Source organism: Ascidiella aspersa, chromosome 3, assembly GCF_963924565.1.
Source record: "Ascidiella aspersa chromosome 3, kaAscAspe10.2, whole genome shotgun sequence".
Classification (NCBI taxonomy): Eukaryota; Metazoa; Chordata; class Ascidiacea; order Phlebobranchia; family Ascidiidae; genus Ascidiella; species Ascidiella aspersa.
In genome coordinates this window covers 4,078,385-4,106,334 of record NC_139449.1, presented here as the reverse complement: position 1 = coordinate 4,106,334, position 27,950 = coordinate 4,078,385, and the positions used below count along the sequence as shown (strand labels likewise).

Sequence of the window (27,950 nt, the reverse complement as noted above, 5' to 3'; positions counted from 1 at the left end):
GTCAGTGACTTACAATGCTGTAATGACGTAAGTCTTTGATTTGAATAAATTGCACTTAAGTCAGTGGCTTGCAGTGTTGTAATGACTTAAGTCAATTACTTGAATAAAGTGCACTTAAGTCAGTGACTCGCAGAGTTGTAATAACCTAATTCTTTAATTTGAATTAATTGCACTTAAGTCAGTGGCTCGCAATGTTGTAATGACTTATGTTAGTGACTTGAATAAAGTGCACTTAAGTCAGTGGCTTGCAATGTTGTAATGACTTAAGTCGATGACTTGAATAAAGTGCCTTTAGGTCAGTGTTAAAATGACCTAATTCATTAACTTGAATAAAGTGCACTGGGTAGACATTTTGGCGTCCTATAATTTGAACGCCGATTTGGGACACCGCTGTTTTTGGTACCGGGTTTTTCTGCCCTATTTGGAGTTAGGAGCGTAAAATATGCGGGTAAGAAATTGGTTTAGGGTTGAAATTATTGAAGTTAGTAATGCAGTTATGGGTAGGGTTAAAAAAAAAATTGTATAAAGGCCTTATTACGACCTGTTTAGGTCTTGGTCCGATTGAAACGTTTTGACTATGTGGTATTATACCTAAACTATGTTGAATTACGAAATTTATGTTGTTCTAATTCGGTCGTATGGTTGGAGTCGCAAAACGCACAGTAAATCCTTCACAATAAACACATAACATCTTGTATTTTTATAGCTTGAACACTGTAACTTGAACACTGTAGTATTGATTAACGTATATGGTGATAAAAAAACGAACGGACTCTATTGTCGTCATAATTGCAAACAAACGAATTGGGCAAAAGAGGAAAGCACATTGTTTTAATAACTGCAGTCGGCTTCTGGTGTTAACCGTTCAAATTCAAAGTATGGTGGTACAGTTTCGAACTATGTTTTTTTTAGCACATTACCTTATAAAATATATGCTTTTTTACTGCTTTGCTGAACTATAGGGCACATTGCACACTATGGCACAATCCAAGTTTGATGTGATTCACGCACCATTCTATCTGGTTTTACTGACATATTATAAACAACAGTATAGGAAAGTTATTTTATTACCGTTTTTTTTTGATAATTGGATAATTAAAGGGACCTGTACCACATAAGGACCCAATGAGTGTTTCACTTCCTCCTTATGGAAGTCTTGAATTCTCCCAGGTAAAGTTAAAGAAGTTGGTGAAACAACAGCTGTGCTGCCAACTGTATCACCTTAGAAGAGAATATCAGATAGAGCTGCCATATTGTGAAACGCGAAATCCCTGAAAAATTTACCACGGTTGCATTGGCCAACTCCTGATCATGGACCTTAAAAACTCAGAAATAACGTTAAAAAGTCATGTTAAATCGTGACTATGTTTTATATCAAAAGATGGAAAAGAATGACGTGCTGCGTGAAAATGCCTTTGTATAAAGTTTAAGTTGCGCAAATTGGTATGAGACGCAAGGCGCTTGATGAACAACGCGTCTTTGCACAGTTGTAAATAAGATAAGGATATGTTACCAGGTCTGGATTAGCCATTAGGCCCAATGAGCACGTGCTTAGGGCGCCAAGTGAAGGGTGGCACCATAGAAATGTTCAAGGCTCAATTTTCAATGGTACCCAGATGTTTAATGAAATATTTCGAGTTGGTCAGACAGACGGCTCAGACCACAAAAGTAGCCCGGCTGAAATAAATTTGTCTTTATTTTATTAAAGTATAAACCTCTCTATAAATGTTTGTAGGTGCGATATACTGCACTTAAGTCTTAAGTGCTTAAGGCCTCTGAAAAGCATAATCCGACCCTGAATACAGCACTTAATAAGGCAAAATGATGCGAAGGATTTACTACTTTTTGCTGGTGATTTTAATTGGATCGCATTCTATTCTGCTTTTTCTTTTTCGGAACACAGGACAAAGCAGCAAAACACCTCAATTTAAAAATATTGCAAGGTCAGTAAAAATTCCTTTTATTTGCCAATGTACGGTTAAGTCAGTGGTTTGTAGTGTTGTAACGAAGTAAGTGTTTTCAAAAGACTTCACTAGGCGTAAGTCAATGACTTCAATAAAGTGCACTTAAGTCAGTGTTTTTAAATACCTTGACTTGACAAGTCTTTTGGACAAATAACCTGACGCGACTTAAGTCTTTTCGACAAATAACTTGATTTTAGTCTTTTGGATAAATTACTTGGGTTAAAATGAAGAGTTTTCATTAAGCTTTTTTTTTATAAGATTGGGTTTTGTTCTTGTCGATTAAATACAAATTACCAGGCAAACTCCATTGATATATAGGTTTTAGATTTACTGTCCATTGTCATGTTCCTAAAGAAAAAGTCAAAATCTTGATATAGCAGTGTTGTAAACAAGTCATTTTGAAATTACTTATGTCCCAGCCAAGTCATCGGTAAAATAACTTAAGTCCTAGTCAAGTCCCTTTTTGAATAAATTGCAAGTCAAGTCCAAGTCAAGTTCTTGTCATAAAAATTAAACATTAAACTTTATAATTGATAAATTTGTCCGATTACGAGCCCTAACTGAAGGCAAAATAACAACAAACGCCACATATAGCAAGCAAATGGTTTTATGTGCAAAACTTGAGATGAACAATCCAATTTTATAAAATCTGGTTATTGATGACCCCTTTTTTCAACTCAAGTCATTTGTCCAAAAGACTAAAATCAAGTCAAGTCATTTGTCTAAAAGACTTATGCCAAGTCATTTGAAAACAGTGATATAAGTGCACTTAAGTCGAGTCAAAAAATTTAGAAACAACTTTACAGCAAAGGTTTTATATATGTTGTGTTGTTCAGGTTGTCAAACTGGAAGTTTCACAGCAAAGAAGTGATGATTAAAAGCCGAAAATCCGCTGACAACGGTTTGGCAATGGAAATAAATAGGTCGATGTTTCACCAAACGACACCCATAAATCTCCTAGCTGTAAACTCTACAATCGCATCAAGAACCACCCTCTTAGAAGCAAAAAACAGGCAAACTAAACGAGTGATATTATCGAATCGCCTAACGTTCGCACTCTTTGAAAAGCGCTATCTCTTCATCGCGGACCACTAAAATTTTTTTTGGCTTCGCGTGGACCACAATAGGCAAAACAATTCCAAAAGATAACGTCACAGTACAAATAAACTTCATAAATCTGCTGATTTCGGTCTTAAAAGTAAAAGTGAAATGGAGTCTAAATACAGTCAGGGCAAAACCGTTTTATTTTTTATTTTTTAAAAAACGATTACATCTTTTTAATGAACGCAGTAAAGCCTCGTGACTCTGTCCAAAAACTTTAAATTTGAGTCTTGTAAACAATTGACATTTATCATTATTCATTTCAGAGCTAAAAAAAGTCCAATTTTATACTTTTACGCAAATAAATCTAAAATAAACGGATTAAATGAACTCTCAAATTGCAAGGAATACTTAAAAAAATAAATGTTCAATTTTAAAACATTTTAAAATTCTGTGAATCGACCTATTTCAACTGCGTTTTTTCGTGTAAAATTAAGATCCGATTTTGGTCGCTTAGAAAATCCCCGGACCTGATTCCAGGCCGAAAGGGCCCCCTCCTGCTTCTGATGTGGCACCACCCCTGGGAACTCACCTTCGAGGGGCCGAGGGAGGGCACAAAAGCGGCCGACTGTACCATAACCTACGACCGGTCCAAACTGAGGGAGGCAAGTGCTGTAATCTTTCATTTCGCTGTTTTGGACAAGGAGCCGATGCCCTGGACACACTACAGGTATATTAACGCCTTGTTGTACAATTTGGAGTCTTTTACTTGCTAAATGATGCTTTAAATCTAAACTGTTGAGCATAATGGTTGAAGGTTGTAGTAAGAAGTTGCAAGCAAAATTTTCTTTCAAATAACAGAATCGGCCTTAATCCGAATGGCGAAAACAAACGATTCTGGTTGCACATCAATGACAAAGATTTAACCAAGTACAGAACTTAGAAAACCGAAAATCAATTTGTTTGGATGTTATATGATAAATATATTTCGCAACTAAAAGCATCATCAGTATCTAAAAACATAACACAATACAATCAAGAAGTAACAAAATTATATGCTGTGATCTTTCAATTTTGTTGTTTTTTAATGGACATGGAGTCATTGCCCGGGACACACTACAGGTATAATAACGCGTTGTTGTTCAATTAGGATTATTTCGCTAGATAATTGATGCTCTAAAGTCTAAATCGTTGAGCATGATGGTTGGAGGTTGTAGTAAGACGAAAGAAAAATTACAAAGCCCATACATAACTAGACTTTAAACTGAACGTTTCGAATATCTCTTTGGTCATTTTCAACATGAAGAAATATAGGGATTGTAGTTGCAAGGTTTTGGCAACTTATTCAAGTCTCCTTCTTCAGGGTTTCATTGTAATTGTTAACCAAGGTGTGTGAAAACTATTTAAGTCGCCTTCTTCAGGGTGAATGACGGCGAACGCTTGTAGTGGTATGTATAGAAAAAATGCTGGGAGCCACACGAGAAGAAACCACACGCGATAACGATTATCCTCTTGTCCAGTTGTTCTCAACCTTTTATGGCTTGCGGCACACCTCAGAAATAACACGTAAAATGCGGCACCCCGAAAATTTTACCGTAGGTTATTCGCTGGAATGTCGCACTAAACGAAACTGGAACGACACACAACAAACGCTTACTACTTGTTTCTTCTCACTAACGTTCCTCTAGAGGTGCTATGAATGCTGTCTTTAAAACGCAGATTCGGAAAAAAGAAGCAATAATTGTGGAAATATGATTTTCCTAATTTCTAGGCTTAAGTCATTTGAAAACAGTGACTTAAGCAAACCTAAGTCATTGACTTAACTTAAGTCATTACAACAGTGTTTAAGACCCCCTACCTTTATTACCTTCCAGGCATCCCGACCAGTTGTTCATCTACTACACAATGGAGAATCCGAGCTTCCTGCAATTTGCCGAGAGAAGAACTTCGACCCAGTTCGACGGTCACTTCATCAACTGGACGATGTCGTACCGTCACGACTCGGACGTCTTTAGTTCGTACTTTACCGGCGCAAAGGAGGTGATGGACAACATGTTTAAAAAAAATGTCTCCTAATAAAAAAAAAATATGTTTCCAAATATGTTTCCAAATTAGTGTTTTCCCCAGTGTGTTTTCAACTTTTACATGGTTAGATTGATTTTAAATGGTTCTGGGCAAATTTTTTCCAATACTTGAAAAAAGAATAACCCAGTGTTTCCCCAGTGCTTAATCTTTAGTTGCTTGATCAGTTCCTTAGCTGTACAAATTTTTTTCATAATTTTTGTCATAGAACTATATATAACAGGGGTTCTTAAATTGGGGTCCGTGAACTAGTTTTAGGGGGTCAGTGAAGGCCAAATTGAAATATTGGTGTACAATTAGGAAGTAATCAATTTTTTCTAAGGAAAGAATTTATATAAAATTTAAACGTTTTTGCATTGAATGTCTCTATTTCTATTCACCTTTTCACATTTTGTGGACTGAAAACTGCAGATTTCTACAGTCTATTTGTATTACGACGTCAATTTATGACGTCACTTTTTTTTTTAATTTTTTGCTTACCGTGGTCCACGCGAAGCAAAAAAAACAATTTAGGGGTCCGCGGGGAAAAAAGTTTAAGAACTCCTGATTTATAATAATGAATTGCAAACCCAAAAGTTCGAGTAGATCGACATCATCTTCATTCTTGATCCCAACCAATGGGCAGTTTTATTTGGTTGGGTCACCGACTAGTCGTTTTTTACATGGTTAGATTTATTGAGATAAAAACTTCAGAAACAATACAATGACTTGGCTTATGTTAACTATGTTCGAAATTATTTCTACTATTGCTTATCTCAACCAATTGGCTGCTGGATTTGTTTGGGTGGCAGAATCAGGGCTGCGGAGTCGGAGTCGGACTCGGGACTCGGGACTCGACGGAGTCGGTTTGTTTTGCCGGAGTAGGACTCGGAACTCTGGACTCGAGTAAGACCGCGTAAAACTACCCGAGTCCCGAGTCCGGCGTGCGCATGCGCAGTATCAATTTTTTTAACTGTTAAGGCGGCAAAATGTAAGTTGTAAAAGTGTAATAGAAAATGGTGAAATATTTTTAAACCATTTAATGCGGGTGGACCAATTATGACACCAATATGAGTGGATTGCAGAAAATCCACCTTAATTTAGTTGCGTAAATGGGTAAAATACAGGCTGAGGAGTCGGAGCCGGACTCGGGACTCGGGACTCGGGACTTGGGAGTCGGACTCGGGTGTATTTTTTTGGCCGGAGTCGGACACGGGAGGGGTTGTTTTTAACCGACTCCGCAGCCCTGGGCAAAAAGCGGTAATTTTAAATGATTAGATACAATTAAATTAGAAATTAGAGCGAGAGTTCTCCAACACTGGATAAAAATTGTGGAAACAACACGAAGACATGGGTCATGTCCTTTGAACTTCAACTTATTTATGCTAATGACTTATGTTGTGTTTGTTTGCTTACAAAAAAGCGGATTGAAGATAATTGGGTCTCCGAAGCTACGTTGGTATATTTACGCTAAATATTTCGGTCGCCACGAAACACGGTTGATAAACACTACTATAAGTGAAAAATAAAACTGTAATCTATTCAAATTTTTTTGAAGTTCTTTAGAGTAGTGGAACGAGTGTTCGTAGTATTTTGAGAAAAAATGGTTAACCGTCTTTTCTATTTGCAATACTGCATCTGTTGACTTTAGTGGCAAATTTGTTAAACTAACTAAAAAACTCACTTTTTGTCCAATCGCTTTCCAATACTTTTCTATGTTGCGTAACATCATTGCGTTTTTAATTTCGCAGATACTCAAGGACGGCAAAAAGGAAGTGGATAAGATTCTTGCTAAGAAGTCAAACGTAGCGGTGAGGTGTTTGTTCGTTTATAACTTTTGACTTAAAAAAACAATAACTAATAACTACGGTATCGCAAAAAATTGACAAGAAACGGACATCCCTACACAAAATGTGTATACATTATACAGCCTCGGCACCTTCAACACCTAGCGGTACGCACTGACCCATACATCGCCTTCTCTTTCTGCTATTTTTTCATTTTTTCCTTTCTTTTTGTGTTTTATCGCTTTTATCATTACTTGATTTTTACACTGATGATGGCATGAGGTATTGCTTAAACGTCTGTACAATGCGAAATGTCTATTTTATCGAATAATATGGCTTTGATAGGTTTATTGACAATGTGTATAATCTGCTAACTTGTGTGAATATACCTGGAAAAAGAAAGATACTCTCTCATATGTCTTCAACAACTGTGATCTAGCTCTCCTAAAAGTGATTTTTAAACAACGATTATAGCTTACGTATTATGTAGTAGACCGAAAGCTATCGCAGACTCACCAAATGGGTCGATCAATGAAGCAAGCAAGCCAGGCTAGAAATGCAACTAGCCTGCAGTGAGGTTTGAACTCACGACCTCCGGCCATACCACGTTTTTTTCTGGACTCGTTCCCCTTTGGGCCTGTGTAGTTCAGTCGGTAGAGCGACGGTCCCGGTATGGCCGTAGGTCGTGAGTTCGAACCTCACCGCAGGCAAGTTGCATTTCTAGCCTGGCTTGCTTAAATCATTGCTCGAAAGATTAGTTGAGTCTGCGATGGCTTCCGGTGAACTACTTTAACTGGCAAATGTTTAAAAAACAGCGGTTTATTTCTGCTTTTGTATAGCTCTGGGTAGTAAGCAATTGTCATCGACTCCCGGGAGCCGTGATCCGGATGCAGTTCGTGAATGAACTGCTCAAAGCCGGACTTCCGGTCCACCGATATGGGAGCTGCTTCAGGAACAAGGAAAAGTTCGCGGAGCTTTCGCCAGAAACACTCGACTCCTACAAGTTTTACCTCGCTTTCGAAAATTCGGTTCACTGCCGCGTGAGTAAAGCACAGTGTTGTAAACAAATAAGTTTGAAATGACTTAAGTTGCTGTGAAGTTATTTTTGAAATGACTTAAGTTGCGGTGAAGTTATTTTTGAAATGACTTAAGTTGCGGTGAAGTTATTTTTGAAATTACTTAAGTTGCGGTGAAGTTATTTTTGAAATGACTTAAGTCCTAGTCAAATCTTTTTGAGCAATTAACAAGTCAAGTCCCAGTCAAGTCATAATTAGAAAAAGTCAATTTCATGTCATTTTTAAAACAATTAGGTCCAACTCAAGTCTTTTTGAATAAATAACAAGTCAAGTCCCAGTTACGTCATAATTTGAGAAAGTCAATTTCAAGTCAAGTCTTTGTCAAAAAAAATGAACAAAAAATATTTAAATTGGTAAACTTTTCATATTATTAGCAATATCTCGAATAAAAATAGCACCAAGCGCAACATGAAGCAAGCAAATTGTTTTTATCTGCAAAATCTATTTTATAAAAAAGAATGCTCCATGAAAACACTTCTTTTTAAGTCAAGTCATTTGTCCAAAAGGCATAAAAAGCTAAGTCATGTCTTTTAAAAACAGAGACTTAATTGTACTTAAGTCAAGTCATGTTCTAATTATGTTGCTTGATTTCAAGTCTGGTGGGTTAAATTGAAAAATTGACTCAATTTAAAGTTTAGGTAAAGTAAAGACGTTAAATCTAGCTTAAATTCAATTTGCTCTGTTTTAAAATTATTAAATTTAAAGTTTTATGAAGCCAACTTATCAATATACTCGAGTCCAGTTAGGATAGTATAGATTAAATGAGTTTTTCTAAAATAGTTTTTTTTTCTATTTTATCGATTTGAAATGACAGATGACGAAGTAAGATTATTTTAAAATCACTTAAATCTAAGTCATATTTATTTAAATTGAGCCAAGTCCAAGTAATTTTGAATTCAGTTCAAGTTAGGTAGTATTAAAATGACTTTTTGTTACGACGTAAATTCAAAATAAGGTTCAACAGAAATCATTTCTAGTTAATCCATTGGCCATGAAAGCAAACTGTAAACAATTTATATCGCCGTATTCCTTTACACCGCCAATGTTTTTTTAAGGTGTTTTGGGGGACCGAAACGGCCCCCCAAATTTATCCAGCGGTTTGCCAAAAAATAATAAATAAATCGTTTAAGCAAATACGGCTATTTTTGGTATTTAAATGAAACACTTGTGGTCTCTGAACACTACTTAGCGGTCACCCAAACCAAACCTTAAGAAAAACCTGCACACCGCCATGTTTTGCCCAAACAGGACTACATCACTGAAAAACTGTGGACGAACGGTTTCAAGTTGGGGAGAGTCCCGGTAGTTTGGGGAACCTCAAAGGCTGACGTGGCAGCCCTGGCGCCGCCGGGTTCCTTCATTCACGCGGAGGACTTTGGCTCCCCTGCCCTACTTGCCCGGTACCTTATTTACCTGGACAAAAACGCAACTGCGTATGGCGAGTATTTTAACTGGAGGGTAAAGCCAAGCGAAGAGGTCAAACGAATCCTGAGCAAGCATTACTTGATCGGGGAGGAACAGCTTTGCGATAAACTGCACAAGGGCTTTAGAAGGAAAACGATAGAGTCTGTATCGCACTGGATGTTCGGCACCGAAAGTAAAGAATGCCTGCAGTCGTTTCGTTAAAACGGCTTTCGCAAATAAACAGAAAAAAACGCCACCTTTTGGCGTGTGTTTCAAATGAATATAACCGCCAGGTGTCGTGATATGGCATAAACCATGGAGTAAGTTTTCGTTTACCTTTGTTTATTTATGCTTGGCCCCTTTTTCAGCCAAAAATATGTTCTCCTTTTTGGTACTTTTACCTTCTCGTTTTTCGGTGCCGAATATTTATCCAACTTTTCGTCCAGTACGTACACAAAAACTTGTACTGTACCGGCCCTCTATGTTTATCGACGCACGCTTTATTATTGTACCGTACCGGATAGTTTGCTTTTTTTCTTTCGCTTCGTTCTCTTCCTGTGCATCACGGAACACGGAGCTGTACAAATCGTATGGCTTCAGTACATTTATTATATAGCCTATATACGATTTAGCCTACTGTTAAAATAGCAAACCGTATTTTAGGTAAAAAGTGCTATGAAAAGTACACATAACAGCTTTTAATAGATTTATTTGAAGCGTTAAATAAAAGAAAAATATCTTCGTGGCGTAATTTTAAACTTTTTTGAAAAAACAAATTTGCAAACAAGTATTGCTTTTGGTACGGATGTGTCTATTGTAGTTTTACTTTTTTTTTCAATTTTGTGGACTGTTTTTCTGTAGGTTTGTTTTACGTGTTTCATGTCAGCGGGGTACATCGAAGTAATAAATAAAAAAAGGTAGTATATACTTTGTCGTTTTTGCTGGAGAGGTATTAAAAGTGTTTGCGCACACGAACATACAATTTTCTTTGCAAGGAAGAAATATTTAAATAACTGGGTTAGACAAAGAATGCTAGCTTTGCTAGAAGATTCTGCTGTTACTACAAATTTTAACTGTAAAATAATTTTTTTGACATAAGTTTTGTTTATTGGCGGTTCATTTCATCGCATCAAAAAAGCAATTGCATATACTATTCATAAAGCAAAGACGACGCAAGTAAATTGAAGTGCAATAAAGTCAAGGGTGAATTAATGAAGACACTTAACAAGTATAGTTAACAGAGATCCTAAAGCGAATATTATTCCACTTGAATTAGAAAATTAAAAAACCGTATTTTACGGACCATAAGGCGCAATCTAAATCCTTTTTTTCCTCATAATTTGATCGTGCGCCTTATAGGCCGGTGCGCCTAATGTATGGATCACGTACAATAGTGCTTGATTGCCTACACTCAAAACCAGTACCGATACTATTATCATATAAATAAATGGTCTTACACAATAAACTACGGTAAAAGCAACTAGCAACTTGCGACCCCACGTTGCGTCTGATCGACAGGCGACGGCTGGCGACCGCATGGCCGCCGAACCAACGTTGGGTTGCAAAAGAAGAGCAAGAGGAGCGCGGAGAAAAAGTGGGAGGAGTAGGAGAAAGAGCGGAGCGGTTTACCACGCGGCTGAAGTCTCGGCTTTTTTGTGGAGGCCTCAACGTGCTTTAGATTGCGGACGCCCGGGCGATTTGGATAAATTGACAGTGCGCTTTATAATCGGGTGCGCCTTATGGTCCGTAAAATGCGGAAATTTCGGCATACGATTTTAAAAAAACTTAATAAAAATCACATTTCACCAGGTGGGATTTGAACCCGGTCCGTAAGATTCCTGCCACGATCGAACCTAAAGTTTTCCTAAAGGCAAATTTTCAACAAAATATTACATTAAAAAAATAGATCATAAATAGGCTGTCACCGTTTCGTCAAAAGTAACAAATAGGTAGATCACTTATTTTCAACGAAAAAAATGTGCAGGTTAAAAGTTGGCACACACGCTTGCAATTATAACGCAAACCAAAAAACAAGAAAAATTGCACATCTGAAAATGAAGTCAGTCTAAAAAACACGGATTGTATTATCGCAAACTAAAAAAAAACACCTACATAAATCAAAGATGAAAATATGAGTAGGCTAACGACTATGCATATAAAAAACAATGCTGAGATAATTATCGTAAGATGTAGGTGTAAAAATATACACACAACACTTTTTAATGCGAAAAACAAAAATATGAAACAAAAAAATAATAATAATGGAAAATTTAACTATTCATAATCAAGTAGTCACCATTTCGTGCGACGTACGGGTAAATAGAAAAAAAAATGCAAATGCGATTAACTACCATCAACACAAAAATACAATATTGTGGGTAAAGATAACACACCTAATGACAATGCTGAGGACAGACAGCACCGTAAAATAATGACATAATAATGACACAACATCGCAAAACCACCATGAATCCGTTTAAAGTAAATAAACCCCAACCCAGTCTTATTTACATGCATTGGATTTGTGTTTCCGAGTTCGTAAAATGTTGATTCGCGGCAATGTAATCACGTCATCGGGCTCAATGGGGATTTGAGCTTTATGTCGCATTACACCTCATAGCACGCTTTCACACCCAGCGTACTTTGAAGCGCACACCTGTTATAATTGTTTTTTGTCAGACACATACGTACTTATGAGCATGTGCCTGTGGATATCTTAGACATCACCATGCTTATCGTCTTTTACTTGGGATTATGCTTTTATGTGCATTTCAATAGCTTTCATTTAACTTTGGCCTGATGAAGCACGGTTGTGCGAAAGCTTGTCGAGAATTCAATACAATTTGTCTTTATAAAGTGCCACCTGAATTATCTATTTAGAATTAGACAAATAAGGCCATTTGCAAAGAAGCGTTTCGCGATCGGATTGAGTCATTTTGCTGTGGTGTTATTTCACAAATACGTCGCTTTATCCGTTGTCTTCACAGAATCCCATGATTAACAACGGATTGTCTAGCACAGTACTTTTCAACCCGTGGGATGGTACGCACTTGTGCGGATGACAAACGTCGTGCGGATAAATTTGCGGATAAAAATGGCGCATGTTATTATTTTCATATGTGTAATACAGTAATCAAATAAGCTGGTGCGCCCACTTATGCGTTACAGGTGCGGTAATATAGTCTGTCAGTGGTTCATTGCAGCTTAAGATATCTATTTTATATCGGTCAAGGCCTACGCTCACGGTTTTAATACACAAACCCTTTCATTGAATAAAAAGGTTGCAAACTTACTGTGCTTGTTTCGTGCGGATGAAAAGTTTCCGAAATAAAAAAGTGCGGATGGAAATTTTAAAGGTTGAAAATCACTGGTCTAGCACAATTGAGGTGTTTTAGGTATTAGCGCCAATTAATATGTAATAACACAATAAATCAAAGAACACTTTTTGGGCGTATTAAGCAGGGGTCGGCAAACATTTTTCCTAAAGGGCAGGATAACTGTAAGGACTGGTAATCGCGAGCCGGATTTTAATTTTGTTTCAATTTTTTTTGACTTGATTATTATTAAACGACGAAAGCGTTAAAAATATTTTCCAAAATATATAATTAGTTTTATAAAATCGTAGTTAAAGTTAAATTTTTATCAAAATTCGGATTTGCAATCGATAAACTTTAAATTAACGTTTTTTATCCACCAATAAGAAAATATACTAAGGGCAGCATGAATTAAATCGGCGGACCGCAGTTTTAATGACCACTGTTTTAAATTTAAACTGGCATTCAAAAAGTCGTAAGAAAACAAAAAAGAAATTAAATAAATATCAAATCAAAACAAATGTACTGTGTAAGCTGTATGTATGGTCACTTATGACGGTGCCACGGATAAAAATAAAACACCTAACCTCAAGACAATAATCCAGGGGTTCTTAAACTGGGGTACATGGACCCCTGGGGGTCCGTGAAGTAGTTTTAGGGGGACAAAAAGGCCTAATGGAAATAGTAGTGTATATTTAAGAAGTAATCAATTGTTTTTAAAAACTTAAAAAAAATTAAATTGGTTTTGCACTGAATGTAGACTTGATTACACTTTTACAATTTTTGTAGCGAAATCAGCAGATTTCTTAAGTCTATTTGTATTATGACGTCATATTGTGACGTAATTTTTTTAATTTTTTTGCCTTCTGTGGTCCACGCAAAGCAAAAAAAATGTTAGGGGTCTGGGGTAAAAAAGTTTAAGATCCCCTTGCAATGATCTATTAGGCCTTGAAGAAAATCAAAATGTTGTAAAACCTAAATTTTCTTTTCTTTGAGTTTTGTGGCGAGATATAAATTTCGGCTAAGTTTAAAGTTAAATTACGAAATAGCAATTTATTCGATTATAATCGTGCAATATACTCTCCCGCCATTATCATAATTTAAATCGTTCAAAAAAATCCAGTTTACAAAAGCCTTTGAGATTCATTCTATGTGAACTACAACCTCCAGCCATTATCTGCACAAAACGTGACAATAAAGGTTTCACTTAACAATAGAATAGCCAATACAACAGTGATAGAAAAGCAGAAACCTTCTTTTAACAGTTTCGAAATTAATAAAAGAGAACACTAATCGTAGTTTAACTGTATGAGCTTGCATCCCCGTTTTGAAGCAGCGGAGATCTTTCATTTCTCGATTCTGTCTCGTCTATTGAGTTTTCCATTCCATTTTCAACTGGTTGTACTGCACGTGTTTCGCTCGTATCAGCTATTTTTAAGCGACTGTACGATGCGACGACCATCGACTGTAAGTAAGGTTCGAGTTGAAATTTTCGAAAAGACTAAAACTGTTTGTAAGGAATATGCGAAAGATTTGTAGTTACTGAAGTAATTATGAATTGGTGGTCAAATGCAATGGTGTTATGGTTGTTTCTCGACTTGCTCTTCTCTGAGCCTGTGTAGCTCAGTCGGTAGAGCGACGGTCCCAGCATGACAGAGTTTGTAAGTTCGAACCTCACCACAGGCTTTCAAACAGGATGCATCAGACAATTGTGTCATGGTTGTTTCTCGCCATGCACCACTCTGAGATTGCGTTAGAGCGACGGACTCGGTATGAGTCGACAGTCCTGGTATAGTTGAGGTCGTTAGTTCGAATCTTACAGCAGAATAGTTTTACGATGTACAGCACGCAATGGTGCCATGGTTGTTTCTCGACTTAATTCCCTTAGAGCCAATGTAGCGCAGTTGGTATGACCGAGGTAGTGAGTTCGAACCTCGCCACAGGTTAGTTTTTTAAACAGGACGCAGCAAGCAATGGTGCTGTGGTAGTTTGTCAATAATTGCTACTGAAATAATAATAACTGAATCTTCAAACAACTTCTTCACCATTGAGTGCAGATCAGGTGGTAGATAGACGGTCAGGCAATGGCCAAAGTTGTGAGTTTAAATTCTAACGCAAACTCAGGTTTATTTATTGCGGCCTATTTAGTAGCCCGGTCTTGCTTGCACGGAAATTTCAACCAGAACAGGTTTAGTCTGTATTTTTTTAGAAATAAGCGTTCCGGAAAAAAAATCTAAATCTCTTGTCTATTTCTCGCCAAAGTAAAGCGTTAAACGCGTTTTAAATTCGGGTTTCCGATAATATCGGATCGGAGTCGATACCCGATGGCAAGCGTTTTAAACTTTCCTGAAACACCATATAGACACATAAATCTCCAAACTCTGTTTTTTATGTTTTATGTAATTTTTTTTTCAAATTTTAGAAGTTTTGCCCATTTGAATGAAAACTTTTTTTGCCCACGAAAAATAAAGTTTTAACAGGCAAAATGGTTGGCTTAGTGATAGCAGGCAACGGCTGTTATATAAGCAAGCCCTCACATTTTATCTAATTAAAAAGAAATTTTGCACTGTGTAAAAAATAACGCACTGGAATTTTTCGCGCCTGCCTGCTTTCCACAAGGATATGACGGTACAGACAAGAAAAAAAAGTTGAACGTACCAGCAGCAGAAGAAGAATGGCCAGATCGACGGATATCATTAAGGGCAGTTGGGTTAGAAGGGAGCCGGCCCAAAGAGGCCCAAGAATCTGGCCAAGTCGCATCGCAAGCATTCGAATCCCCTGGTTGAAAGCTGAAATTAAACGCAAGCCATTAACACAAAGCATTTAATCACACTAAGGTCCATTTAGATTCGCTCAATTTGTACTCTGTTAATTGGAAATTTTTCGTTTGGCAATTTTTTTTTGTTAAATGTACCGACGTTTCAATATAGTCCATGCAAGAAATCTTTATCAGGGCAAATTATATGGCCCATTCCATTAAAATAACAAAACATTTTTCATGTGCCAAATAGTGTGAAAAAGTTACCGAAACGTCGGTATATTTTTTACTGCGTTATTTAGATTATATTTTTAATTAATTCAAGTTTTGAACATTTCTCAAAGATATAAAAAAAAGGTATCGGTATCGGTCCAAAAATAGATATCGGTCGATCTCTAATTTATTGTTAACGTTTTGTTTCTGAAAACTGAAAACTGGTTTGATGATATTCGCTGAAATAATGTGTATTTTCCAGTTAGACTGACCCCTGATTGTCGTTAAATTATAACAAAAAAATGAGACAGTCTGATCTTTAATAAATCGAATAAAGTGGGCTACAGGAATCGCTAGTTAGGCAAAAAAGATAGTAACACAAGCTGACGTCAAGTTTGGGTGCTTAGGGGGGTCAGAGCACCCCTAGTGTTTTTCGCGTTTGTGCTCAAAAAAGATTTTAATCTATTTTATTTAGCACTTACCTTGATTTTTGTTGCTCGTAATCTTGGAAAATAGTGCGGCTTGAGGCACCCACATGTAGGGCAAGTCGAAGACGACCAACATCCCGTGGGTGGCGAATATTGCGAAGAGAGTCTTGTTGGCTAAACGAAAATAAAATTTAAGAAATTTAATCCAAGGAAAACAAGAACATTTCGCCATCTTAGCACTCATCAAGTTGACTTTACAATATTCCATGTAAAAAGGTAGCTAGTTATATATAAACTGTTGCTACCAGGCATGGTAATATAATTCAAAAACAGCTCCTTTGATAATATTGTAACTCTTTACCAACGTTTCGGCAACCTATGCAAGCCGCCTTCGTCAGGGTGAATGACCTTCAACGCTCGTATAATAAATGGAAAGCAAAAAAAGGAAAAAAGCAGAAATAAACGCGAGCAACGAAACGATAAGAACATCCATAAGAAGGGTAACACCATGAACATCAAAACTGACGTGATGCTCTCTGCATGCTACAAGCAACTGCTGTAAGACTAGAGGCAAAACGTCATCGCAATATTTTCTTAATTATCTTGGTATAGAATTAAAATTACCAGAGGAGCTGGTTTTGATTTATAGTAGCTATAGCTATGTTGAAAGTTACCGTTGTTCGTGTTACTACGTATATTCTTCGATATTTTGAGCGACAACTATGGCCGAGATACTAGTGTCGTCATTGCGCTTTCGCAGTGTTGTAATGAATCAATGACGTAATTATTTTTGTCAGTGAAACGTTTCACGACCAACGAACAACGTTGCGGAAGTACTTGTTTAAAACTGTAAGGCTGTTACGACTGTTATATGCAGACTTGGGCGATTACAATCTTCTATTTTTTAATCCAATGAATTAGATTAGACTTAGAGCAACATGCGGCTAATTCTAATTCTAATCGAGGGGTTCCCAACCTGAGGTACGCGTACCACTAGCGGTACATGAAGGTTTTTCAGGTGGTACGCGAGTAGCCTCCGGTTTTTGCACAAAACCCCCGGATTCACAACTTTATATTTTGTTTGTCTGGTTTTGTTTACATAAAAAAATCCTCGAAGTCTATTTTTATTGTTACGTAATTATTCCGGTTGTTTCGAAACAATGCGATCTTCAAAATACAGGATATGTCAATTGTCAACAAGGAACACAGTTAATTTGAAAAGCGTACAACGCTGTGGGACTGTGGGCGTTAATTTTGTCAAATGATTGCTCTTGATAGATATAATTTACTGTTTTATAGCTTGAAAGCTACAAATAGCGTGGAATAATGCTATTTGTAAGCTAAAAATACACAAAAATAAGATTCGATCAAGTTAGTTGTTCTGCAAGAAGTGGTACGCGTGGCAGTATAGAGCGTCCAAGTGGTACGAGATCTTAAAAAGGTTGGGAACCCCTGTTCTAATCTAACTTCTAAATTTTAAAATTCAGTTTTGCTAAAATGCTACTTGTCCAACGGCAAATTTAGTCACTGGGACGAAGCAAATAACTTGAAATAATACTGGGTGGTTGAAACGACTTGTATGTGACTTTTGTAGTCTGAAAGCATAGGGTATTTCCTAACATATAAAACTGGCACACAAAAATCTACCATTTACGTTCTAATGAGAATAAATTGCGATTTGAAAATTGTTTACTTTTTGCTAAAAATTTGAAAACAAAACAATTTTAAAGGAATAATTATTTCTAAAAAAAAATAAAATACATAAGCCAAAGCAATTTTTAGAATAATGCTCATTTTAAAAGATTTTAAGTAACATTTTGTGAACATTAACAAATTAGTATTAAAAAAATGAGAGTCTCATATCCCAAAACATATTTATGTTATGTTGGCTATTTGCAATCGCCACCAGAAATATGTCCCATTTATGTGCATTGTAACTTCTATTGAACTATAGTTCCTAACTTTATTACCCTGAATTTTATGCAAAACATATGTTTTATTTCGAGAAAGGGTGTAAAGTTATTAGATATACACAAGATTAGTTTATGCGTGTCTATTATAATGTATTTTATTAATTTATTTTACATTTTAATATTTTAATTTTTTACGTTTGTACAGACAAACTGATGATGCCATTTATATGGCGAAATGCATATATGTATTAACTTTGATGTTCGAGATCCTTATTATAAAGTATGACTATTGAATTGGTTCTAGTTCTGAATTACAAGCTCTAAAACTACGAACCAACAGTCAATTAAAAACAATCAACTCACGGATAAGGTTTTTGGTGGCGAAAATGATATAAACGAGAAAAAACAAGTAGAGGAAAGACATTCCCGCCGTGCCGATTAAAATGAGAACACGATCAGACAATTTCCTGCTGAGAAGCCCAACAGATAGAAAACTGAGAATAACCTAAAAAATATAGTTTTGGTTGATATTAGATAATCTCTTAACTAAAAAAAGTATATTTTGCAATTTAATGATGTCTGATGTTATTTGTTCGGAGATGATACCTGAAGTCAAAATGGTAGTATCGGCACTCGTCCGAAACTACAATGGTATCACCAAAATTAATCGTAACCAAATTAATATAGGAATTTCGGGCATGGTTTATGTCACAGCGCTTTCTACTTTAAAATATAAGTTTATCAAAAATAGTAGGTTAACTAATTTAGAGATAACTAAGTTTTGATGCTAAACCAAATGGTAGCCAAATACCCTGCAAAAATATAGACTTTAAAGCAGTGATTCTCAACCGCGGCTCTCAGAGCCGCATGCGGCTCTCAACTGTACATTTTGCGGCTCTCTAACCGAGTGAAAAATTAGTTACAAAGTAAGTAAGAGAATCAAGAATTAATGAATTGTATACCGAGTACGAAGTACTAATGTTACCGGGTACTTCCATCCGGCTCTTTAAAATAATTTTGTGGTTTGTTACGTCACAATATATTTCGTCCTGATCGACAAGCTATGGCAAACACGGCTAATTAGTTAGCCTAGGCTAGCGTAATGTATAGTTGTTGTTTTCTAGTTGTTTTCTTAATGTTTTTTAATTATATGCCTACTGTTGTTTTTTTATGCGGCTCCTTGCAAACCTTAGGTTTAAAATGTGGCTCTTGCTCTGAAAAAGGTTGAGAATCACTGCTTTAAAGGTTTCAATTTTATAGTTTTTTTTGTTTTGTTTGAGCATAGTTATGAAGTCATTTGGTATTGGATTGGATTGTGTTGCTTTTTTTCCAAGATATTGGGTATCGGAATAAAAATCAAATATCCCTAATACACTTTCAGGAGTTTAAATATATTTTTTTCGTTTTAAACTTGTCAAAAAACCTTTGTTTTTACCTCACACATTTATTGAGTGAAAAATCAAACATTGACGAAATCCATGAAAAAAGCCAGGTTAGAACTATTTTTTGAGTAATATTTGTGATGTACAGTCCCTTTAATAATGAGGTAAATCTTTAAGTTAAAAACTGTCAATCAAGAAATATTAATAAAAGTATAGCAAAATATAAAACTTCAACATAAAATTTAGTTCTGTATTACAAGCATATTTAAAAGCTCTTTTATAAGATTTTTTGCCAACAAAGCATTCATATAGGACTGCAAATATATATTTTGCAACAAAATATTAAATGCACACAACAGCAAGCAACAGGGCATTCAATGCAACTCAATGCAATGCAATATTTGTTGACACACTTAGCACAGAGGGGTAAAGGCTATTTACATTGGAGATACATATTGAAAGCAGGTCGTTTTGTTTGCTTTTGTCATGCAAGACAAACATGCAGATTTTAAGGGTTTGGTGCAGCCATGTTGCAAGATCTAGCATTACCAAAATTTTAGTAATTTAAAGATAACATTCCTTCTTCCTATTATTATTTAACCTAAAGCTTTTATATTTGACATTTGCAGAAAAACTATAATTTACTTGAATGGCACAAATAGTCGATTAAAACAGAAACGGTTCTTAAAATTAAGGTAGTATAGTTTATATATATATTTTATCAAAAAATGTTGCTAATGCACCAAAAAACCTAAGTTACGAATGAGCTGTGCAATTAAAAAGTTAAGTAAAATATCTACGGAGCTCATACAACAATCAAAAACATCTATTTTGCCCGGATTATGATACAAATAATTTTCCGAAAATTTTTGTATTGCCTTTCTTGGATTAAAGAACATACACCACAACTTTTCAAGGATTTGGTTAGTTAAAAAAGATATAAATTTTTAGGGGAGAAAAATGCAACCCAGAACGACGGACACAAATATATCTTAGTCAGTGTTTGGTCACCTCGGCATGATTTGTGTACCCCCTAATTTGTGGCCCAAAAGGGGGGGTCTCTTAGGTTACAATAAAAACTACAAAACTCAAGCCCCGTGCAGCTGGAAAAAATACGCTTTGGAACGATTTTAACGCTTTGTTAAACTCAAGCCCAGTGCAGCTATAGAAAAACATTACGTTTTAGAGCGATTTTTCGCCCAGCGCAGCTCACTGCAGCTGTAGTGAAAACAATTTTACGCCCAGCTCAGCTCAGTGCAGCTGTAGTGTCAATGGGCCTTTAATCAACAAAAAAGCAAGTTACTTACAACAGCGCCAGCTGCACAGAAGTAGATGCTGTTTTGAAACTCTCCCCAGTTGAAGAACTGCAGTGTTAGAGGAGTTAGTAGTGTTTCGACACCAGTTTGGACAAACATGAGAACAAAGTTGATGAACAGGCAGAGAATGACCTCTTCGCGAAACAGATCTAATAACAAAACGTTACTTGTAAGTTTAAAAGCATTCGTTTTAGTACTTTCCATAATCATGCACCACAAGTGCAAGACCAGTATTAATCAAAAACATCTCCTCTGACAAACTGAGTGTGTAAAATTAACAACCAACAAAAATCACAAACAATTATATTTTGTATTTATGTAAAATATTATATTTTGTAAAATTATTTTTGTTTTTTACTGGGTATTCACATGTTTTAGGGAAACATATATTTATTTTTATCATATAGATACATTTATATATATTTTTACAACGTTTAAGGCAATGGTTCTCAACCTTTTATGGCTTGCGGCACCCCTCAGAAATAACAAATAGATTGCGGCACCCCTACAAGGTATTTCCGTAGATAATTCACTAAACAAGCATTAGAAATGGCACCCCAGGATGCCGCGGCAAACCATTGGACACCTTTTTGGTAAAACACATAAACAGTAAACAAAATACTAAATGGGCTGCATACCTTTATAAGCAAGGACCCAGAAGCTTTTCGACGATGTTACAACCACGGTTGGTGGTCGCTCCATTTCTTCGTTAATCGATGTACTTCCAGATGGGATCGCTTCGTATTCGTTTGTGTCGTTAATTGCAGTTTGTTCATCCCGCAATTCCTCGTTTGGTTGTAACTCTTTGTAGAAGAAGGCCATCAGGATTTGATGAAGGACCCATAGTATTGCCATGAAGAGCTGAAAAAGTTAAAAAATAATAATGTATTAACTGTGCACAGTGTTGCAAAACAGTCATTTTAAAATAACTTAAGCCCAGTAAAGTCATTTTGATTAAAAGGCCGGTCCAAGTTATCAGTTGCACAAGTCAAGTCATAATTGGAGCAAGTCAATTTCAAGTGATGTCCTTGTCATAAAAATAAAATGTTGTATGATTATGAGCAGTAACTGAACTAAAAAACATAAGAAAAAATGCAACAGATAACAAGTAAATTGTTTTAAGTGCAAACATTTGGATATATAGCTTAATTTTATAAAAAAATACTAAAGATAAGGCTTCATTTTAACCCAAGTCATTTGTCAAAAAGACTGAAGTCAAGTCAAGTCATTTAGCCCAAAATGAGTCACGTCATTTGCAAATATTGACTTAAGTGCGCTTAAATCAAGTCATTAACTTAAGTCATTACAACACTAACTGCACAATCCTGTTAAGAACTTTTAACTTTAATCAAACTAAAAATGCAAAGCTTTGCAAGTTACATCTTATAGTATATCGCGCTCAAAATACAAAGAAAGGCATTAAAATAGCACATTTGTTTTGAAAAACATTTTGGCTACCTTATAATCCAAAAACTATTGACTTTACAGCTTAATGGCGATACCTACACAGATAAAAGTTCTCAAAACGCTAAATACTTAAACATTGCATTTGTCATCTTATAGTTGTCACATCTTTTTAGAAAAAAAATTCAAACACGTTTAAATAATTTTTAAAGAAAATTTGTCGCATTTCAAAATCCAAAATTGGATCAGGGATGTGTTTTAAATAATATAACTTAAAAAACACAATAAAATCTATGCCAGGCTTAACTCAATAACAGCCTGCCATAAACATATAAGCTGCACAAAATTTGGTATTTCTCATGCGCAAATTTGACTCGTGACCCTGATAGTTTTATCTTAATTGAGTCCCGACCAACTTCTGGAAAACAAAATGACTCCATTAACTTCGATTCTGTAGCCCTTGTTTAAAGTTCCAGGCAGCATGAAGCAAAAAATCTCACCCCAGGGGAGTTGTGTGCTTCGACCAAAACCTTTCCCAAATAGAAATCAAACTCAACCAGAAAGAGGTTGCAAGCTGGACCGATAAGGAGTCCGAACTGACGGAGGGACATGAGAAGAGAGAAGACGGCTGTCCTCTTCTTGACTCCCGTGCTCCTCGAGATCATTCCGAAGATGGAGGAGCCGGCTCCCGACCCGACTCCGGCCAGGAAACGACTGAAGAGCACCATAAGAGGATCGTAGGCGAAAAGGTAGAGAAGGTTGCCTGGAAGAAGGTAATTTGATTGTGTTTGAAAAAGGAAACCTGGACTATGGGCATCACCTTGACATGGTGTTCAAGCTTGCTACCAAGATTGCCCATCAGTTGCATAATTAAGTCTGATAGTTAGGGCAATATTTTTTGACTTGTCAAAAAAGTCAAAATTTTGTAAAAATTTACACGTTAGATCAAAATTTGTCCAAATTTGTTCAGTCGAAATTGAATAAAATTGCACATAAATCGCTTACAAAATTAAAAAAAAACTAAAGTCAGCTTTTTGAAATTGGTCGTTCGGTTATTTTGAAATTGGTCGTTCGGTTATTTTGAAATTTATGTTTTATTTTATCAAAAAAAAAAAAGTTTTGATATAAAGCAATATACAGTATAAAAAACGTGTGATCAACGACGCCTAGGTTATTTAAATCAATGTATTTCTAATAGGTCAAAATTTTGTCAAAATAAATTATTTTCAGGTCAAAACTTGTCAAACTTTTAATTTTTCAGGTCAAAATTTCCTATTTTTTTAATCCCAAAATATTCGCCCTACTGATGATCAACCAACAGTGATTTCTAAATTATAGTGAAGGAGTATGTTAGCAACAAATTCTGCCAAGTAATGAAAATTTTTAGTTCCAAAATGATTCACATGACAACAAATTAACAAATTAGTGCATTTAGTATTCACACAGTTATAACAATGACAAATCTTAAGTTCATGAAAACCATAAAAAAACAGATTTTGCATTTAAAACAACCTATTAACTGTTGTTAAAAAGTGACATTTATACCATGACTACTCACTTTTAAACCACAGGCATATTTATAGCCATTCCATTGCAAGCAATGCAAAAAAAGGAAAACAAAATTCAGGAGTGGATAATATTTTTTTAGAACACAATACACAGGTTTTTTTTTAGTAGTTTCAATAAAAATATCAAAGCCATAATATTCGCTAAAAACGACATTTTGCAATTTACAGACGTTTCAGCAATAACGCATGCCATCATCAGTGTGAAATTTTTTTTTTTGTAAAAACCTGAATTTTCATAATTGATGTAGCATAGTTAATACTGAACCAAACATGCTCAGGATTGGTTTGTGGGGTTCTTAGATGCAACCTAACAATTCCAGCGGTCCTCACTAAAGTTCGTAAAAAAAGTGTATTTTTTTAATGTGAAGTGTCCACAAAACAAACCTCCAATTTCAAACAAGTTGCTGATCATCACGGCTGGTTTTGACGATCCAGATTTATCCGATATTCTGCCATAAATCGGTGCCGATATTAATCCACCGAAACTGAAGGCTGACAAGACAAGACCGATGTAGTAGGGCTCAGCATTTAACTTGAGAAGATACTGGTTGAGTGAAGGCAAGATTACAGCTGTGAAAAAAAGAATTATGTTGTATTAACAATTAAATAATAAAATAAAATAGCATATAAAAAGATGTGTATATGTGAAAATTAATCCAAGATCACTAAAACTTATATTTTCTTATTTCCATATTATTCTGAAATTATTATAAGAATTGACTAAAATACAGGCGCAATTTAACAAAGAACTTAAGAAAGGTATACTTTTAATTACAGTTTTTTGTGTCAATAAAACCTTATTCAAAATATTTTTTTAATTATTATAATTCTCACATTATTCTCAATTAATAAGATATAAACAGCAGGTTAAAAAAGTTTGTTAACAGCAATCATAGAGTAATGTATGGACTTTACTAAGGAAATACAGAGTAAGTTAGATATTTCAAATAGTAAGGATATAAGATAACCTAAATCATAAAGTAACAAAACTATTTCCAGTCAAAAATTATGTTGTTTATTTATGTTAAAAAATTTTTCTATACTACTATTCGAAAAGTGCTAAAACACACATAAGAAGGATTGACAAAAAAAAACAATTATTGTTACATTGGCGTAAATTTTAAGAGTAACTTATTCACCGCGACACATTTTTAATCTGCATAAACAATAAACATCTTCCCCACGCAATATCAAAAAGTTTCAAATATGGCACAACAAATTTATTTCACACTTACCATATTCAACACCACTAAAAAAGAAATAGAGACAGATTAAAATCAAGGTTCCAATATTCTTCATGTTGTATCATCTATGTTTGCACCAGCAATTACAATTAAATCACCTATTATGGGAAATAGCTGGCTAGAAATAAATATTTTTGTGGTAAATTTAATACAATAATCAGCATTATCAATATTTTAGTATTATTCAAAGTCATTTTGACAGTGCATTTCATGGCCATTCAAGTTAAGATCTTGGACATGCATTGCAAAATTTTGCAGGGGTACAGTAGCATTTTTTGCACACCTGAGGTACGGAATTCCACTACCCACTGTGGAAATATGGCAAGGGCACCCGCAAGTTTTTTTAACCTTTCAAAATTGCACCCCCAAAAGAAACCGAGCTGCACGCCAAATATGTAAAATGCTTGTGCGGAATATGTTTACAGTGCAATGTATGCAATACAGAGTGCATTGGAAAATCATTAAGTGCTCCCGAGGTGCACTTTTTTACCTTTGTTGCACCTGATCACTTTCGAGAGTGGCCCACCACATTTCAAACATTTTTCGCAATTTAGGTGTGCAATGTACTCATTCAGGTGTGCACACATAATAGTTCAAAATAATATCGTTGTGCACCTACCACAGACCAGTCTGGAAAGTATGACAGATCTCATAGGTACATGCCCAAAAAAATCCGGGTGATCGGGTGAAAACAATGGTAACCTATGGTGCACTTTCAAATTTGCGACTGCACTTTATGATTTACAGATGCAACCTGTATTACATACATTGCAATGTAAACGTATGCCATACATTTTCCAGTGGGCCACAGAATGCACACTGCATCATTTTGTAGTTACTGAGTTCGGTGCGGTCTAGAATCCTACCACTTTTTTACAGTAACAAAAATAGTTGTCTAAAATTGTATAAAATTACAATTGCAAGGAACAAATACAAAAGGGAGGATAAATATAATAATAATACATGGGTCAACATGACCAACCCAAATATCAAAAGCTATACTCAGTAACAAAATACGGCGCTGGTCTAGAATCCTACCACATTTCCGCTTGGGGGTTTATGTTGCTAACAATATTTGAGTTAGGGTGAGAGTTAGCGTTTGGGTTGATGGGTGGGTCAAGTATTATTGTTTTATTAATTCTAACGTATTTATGCCTTTCCTTGGGATTTCAACTTTGACAACTCGTTTCGTTACTGTTAAAATAAATGTGGTAGGATTCTAGACCAGCACCCAAAATTGTGGCAGATTATTTCAAAAAAAAATTTTACAGTCGTCTAAACACTGGTGCACATTTTGAACTTTAAAAAAAAAGGTAGTATTTTAAAAAAGGTTCAATATTAACATTCGCCATAAAAATCAAAATAAAATTTCATCCCAGTTTGAAACTAGATTTTTTGGGTAGCGCAGGAAAAAACCTTAAAATTATCTGCCAGAAATTTTTAGCTGACTATATATTTTGGTCACCCATCCAAACGCCCACAGTGGCATACCCAAGCCCAGTGTTTCTCAACCTTTTTACGCGGCAACCGAAATATTAAGTGTAAGTATGACACCCAAGGTTTGGCGACCTAATTGTTTTTTTCTTGTAAGCAAACTAAAACACTAGGCATTAGCATAAAGAATTTCGAATTTTAAAACCTATTCATTATTTGTATTATTTCCCTAATTAAGAAATCTTGCTAAGAAACAATCTCAATTAAAATAAACATGTGAAATACTGTAGTCAGCGAACTAACCAAATCAAACAGCGACCCAATTTTGGGTCGCGACCCATAGGTTGAGAGCACTGCCCTAGCCCAAAGGATTTCTAGACTAGCGCCAGACTTTTCGAATTTTATGTTAACGTAATGCATAACAACATTTTCGTGTTGTATTTCCGTTTACGCGTTGTATTTCTGCATAAAACTACGACGTACAAGCAAAACGCAATAAACAAAATGGAACTGCAGAATAAAACGAAACCAACAAAATAAACTATTTAGGGAATTAACCTAAAACGATTCTGATTCACTATTATTTGGGCCAAAACATTTTTTAAATATTTATTTTTATTGTATGTTTCGTACAAAATTTTAATTAATTTTTTATGTTATTTGTATTAAAACATCCCCGTTGCGCATTTATTTTTGTTACAGAATATGACTTCTTATGTTGGGGCGTTTTTAGGGGAGTCACGTGACTCGATTGGCGCGCTAACGGCAACAGTTAGCTGGGATAAGGTGCGAGTCAAGTATTATTATATTCATTATTTAATAATAACTTGCACCCTAACCCAAATAATATGCGTTGTTGTAGGTTCTAGACCAGCCTCACTTTAACCTGGCACAAACATGTTTTCACAAAAGCGGCTTAACAAACGAAGAGTGTATTAAATTTTGACTGTTCTTTATACATTATATATGCGTGTAAATTTTAAAACACTAATGGCCAGAAGAAATTGAAAAAAGGGTCAATCCAAGAAATAATTTATGTTTTTTTACTTCGCCGCGAAAATGCTGGATTATTTTATTTATTAGTCCTGTGTAAATTGAATAACAAACTGTTTCATAGAAACCTGAAAAACTAACTAAACAAACGGCCCTGGTCTAGAATCCCACCACAACGCATAATATTTGGGTTGGGGTGGGTCAAGTATTATTATTGTTGTGTGTTTATCAACACTTAAACACCTAATTAATTAATTGCCATAAGCCAAATCTTAGAGTTCATATTAATATTAAGTTATCTTACGAATTTTTAAATAGGGCTTTAGATTAGCGCGTTCTAGCTTTCGCATAATCAAATGTATTGTTGGTTGAATAATATAATATTTCATGATGTAACGTTTTCCGTATTGCGTTCTCTCGCCTCATTTCAAACTTGACAATTATTAAATAGTGAATTCATATATCAATACTTGACCCATCCACATCCAAACGCTAACTCGCACCCTAAACAAAATGTTGTGCGTTGATTTAATAATTGTTGTAGCATTCTAGACCAGCGCCAAAACAAACTATTTCATAGAAAGCTGAAAAACTAACTTTGGATGTTTTGGTTACATGGCCTAACAACCACTGTTAAAAGTATGAAAATT

At 35.5% G+C, this 27,950-nt stretch overlaps 2 protein-coding genes and 1 non-coding gene across 3 annotated transcripts; 2 read left to right on the top strand and 1 right to left on the bottom strand.

Moving 5' to 3' along the window:
* The first annotated feature begins 442 nt into the window (after positions 1 to 442).
* Positions 443 to 9,555, top strand: LOC146158154 (3-galactosyl-N-acetylglucosaminide 4-alpha-L-fucosyltransferase FUT3-like). Its single transcript, XM_083383835.1, has 8 exons — positions 443 to 448; positions 1,102 to 1,214; positions 2,801 to 2,887; positions 3,523 to 3,735; positions 4,880 to 5,045; positions 6,818 to 6,877; positions 7,693 to 7,893; positions 9,178 to 9,555. Exons 1-8 carry the CDS (start codon positions 443 to 445, stop codon positions 9,553 to 9,555), a joined length of 1,224 nt encoding a protein of 407 aa, XP_083239961.1.
* On the top strand, positions 7,489 to 7,563 carry Trnat-ggu (transfer RNA threonine (anticodon GGU)). Its single transcript has one exon. It is a non-coding gene; the product is annotated as a tRNA-Thr (tRNA).
* Positions 9,556 to 13,161: 3,606 nt separating the features above from the next.
* LOC146158153 (major facilitator superfamily domain-containing protein 8-like) lies at positions 13,162 to 24,992 on the bottom strand. Its single transcript, XM_083384676.1, has 9 exons — positions 24,865 to 24,992; positions 24,014 to 24,199; positions 22,562 to 22,824; positions 21,296 to 21,518; positions 20,649 to 20,806; positions 18,323 to 18,464; positions 16,101 to 16,220; positions 15,306 to 15,436; positions 13,162 to 14,112 (listed from the first exon to the last, which is right to left on the bottom strand). Exons 1-9 carry the CDS (start codon positions 24,926 to 24,928, stop codon positions 13,948 to 13,950), a joined length of 1,452 nt encoding a protein of 483 aa, XP_083240802.1. The 5' UTR covers positions 24,929 to 24,992; the 3' UTR covers positions 13,162 to 13,947.
* Between the last annotated feature and the right edge of the window lie 2,958 nt (positions 24,993 to 27,950).